At 50.5% G+C, this 1,889-nt stretch overlaps 1 protein-coding gene across 1 annotated transcript in view; it reads right to left on the bottom strand.

The window, feature by feature from the left end:
• Positions 1 to 601, bottom strand: part of PODANS_3_4527 (uncharacterized protein) — a gene marked incomplete at both ends in the record, with an annotated part of 1,573 nt that extends 972 nt beyond the window's left edge. Inside the window, 2 exons of the mRNA XM_001909203.1 lie at positions 1 to 90; positions 305 to 601. Coding sequence (XP_001909238.1) covers positions 1 to 90; positions 305 to 601 — 387 coding nt within the window. The remainder of the gene's footprint in view (positions 91 to 304) is intronic.
• Between the last annotated feature and the right edge of the window lie 1,288 nt (positions 602 to 1,889).

The following is a 1,889-nucleotide window of genomic DNA, read 5'->3' as shown; positions in this document are numbered from 1 at the left end:
TCTCCCTGTGGGCGTCCAAGTCCTCGTAGATGAGATCGAGGGCGTCACCCAGAGCGCGGGTCTGGGCGGAGTAGATTCCGACTTGATGGCCTAGGCAGTCGGGGTTGAAGGGTTTTGGGGAGGGGGGGTGGGAGGGGTCGAATTCATCCGTGTCGGGTGGTCTCTCTGGTTCGGGTTTTGGAAAAGGGCGGCGGGTGAGGTGATTTGGAGAGAAGGATCGCCAGAAGGAGCGGGGTGATGGGTTGGTTTCGTGATCCGACTGGTTTGTTGGGGAGGCACTGATTAGGTCGGATGATGACGGGACCGCGATTGCGTCCGAGCGGGGAGGTGAGCAAGACCGAGAGTGTTGTTGGCTTTGGGGTGGGCCTGATGGTGGTTGCAAAGCAGTTGGAAGGGCAATTGCCCGTGGTCCAGGTCGGTAACTCGAAGCGGTTTCTTGCGGGCTTGGATGGCGAGTCCCATTGTGAGGAGGCGCACCAACAGTGTCCTGAGCGCGTGTGCCGGCGGTGCCCTGAGGGCGAGATGTCCCAGCAGAAAGATGGGCGCGAATAGAGTCAGCAGCGTCGAGAGGACGAGCTAGTGTTGAGGCTTGGTTGCCCATATTGGTGGTCAGCGAACTCGTCAAGCTAGAATATCGTTCGGTTCTATTCTCTCGAGTGCCTCCGGTACTGATGGCGTTCGATAGACTCCTGTGGTAATGGCGTTCGACAAGTCCGTAAACAGACTGTTGTGGCAGCTTGGATCTCGGTAAACCTCTGTTGTGATAAAAGTTGGAAGAGTGTTCAAGATTGTCGTCGCTCTTGAAATATCCAAGTTGTGGTCCAGCTCGGCAGAAGATGGGTCCGGCGACAATAGCAAGAAGAAGAAGAAGAAGAAGAAGAAGAAGAAGAAGAAGAAGAAGAAGAAGAAGAAGAAGAAGAAGAAGAAGAAGAAGAAGAAGAAGAAACTGACTTTGGGTGAGCAGGTGAGGTGAATACTCATTTTATACCCTGCTCGGCGAATGTTTCGCAGCTTTCCGTGGGCGGAACCTTTGGTGAAGACAACCTTAATGATGATCCACATAGCGGTAGCTTCCAGGCAGGAGGCGGCGAGGAGGTTGTTGATGGTCCTATGGCTTTCCGTCTGATGCTGAACGTGTTTGCTCGTCAAGAGTAAAGAGGCATGTTGCTCCTTGATATGACTTCACTGGAGCAAATATTCTCCTCTCATCCTCCTTGCTCCCGCTGTATCTCCCCTCTCTGTCGCCGTCGATGAGCACAGTGTGTCTGAAATCCCCTCGACTTCTTAACCCTGATAGCTTCACCACCCAGGCACCAGATACATCCACTTAGACCAAACGCCATCCACCAAACTCAAATCTCACTCAAAAAAACCTTAATGAAAAAAATGAAAAAAACCGCAAAATCATCCTGAACACGCGCCACGTCAAGTCAAGACATTGCGTGCTGCTCAAGCCCCGTACCAGGTGTAGTCGACGATACCTTTCCACTTAGTCACCGTTTACTCATACAAACCACACCACCTCTATGATTACGTCACAAACGGCCCCTACCGTTGAAAAATCTATATAGGTACCTAAGCTAAAATACAAAATCAACTCAATACGTGAGCCCGAAAAGCCAGATCAAAGCCCTGCTTTTTTTTTAAAAAAAAAAAAAAAACCTAACAGAAGCCGCCAGAAAAGAAATTCATTCAAAGCTTCACATGGAGGGCAGCCCGAGGTTCCGAACTTTCTGACATGGTTCCTGATTACATGTAAAAGTATTCCAACCAGATCAAAAGAGAAATCAACCCCGAGAAAACACAACATAACCTTTGAAACTTCAGGCGCGGGGGGGGGGGGGGGGGGGGGGGGGCGGAAAAAAAAAAAAAACCCCCAAAAAAAAAAA

The sequence above is a fragment of the Podospora anserina genome, chromosome 3, assembly GCF_000226545.1.
Source record: "Podospora anserina S mat+ genomic DNA chromosome 3, supercontig 2".
In the NCBI taxonomy this organism is placed as follows: Eukaryota; Fungi; Ascomycota; class Sordariomycetes; order Sordariales; family Podosporaceae; genus Podospora; species Podospora anserina.
This window is presented reverse-complemented; position numbering and strand designations above follow the sequence as displayed.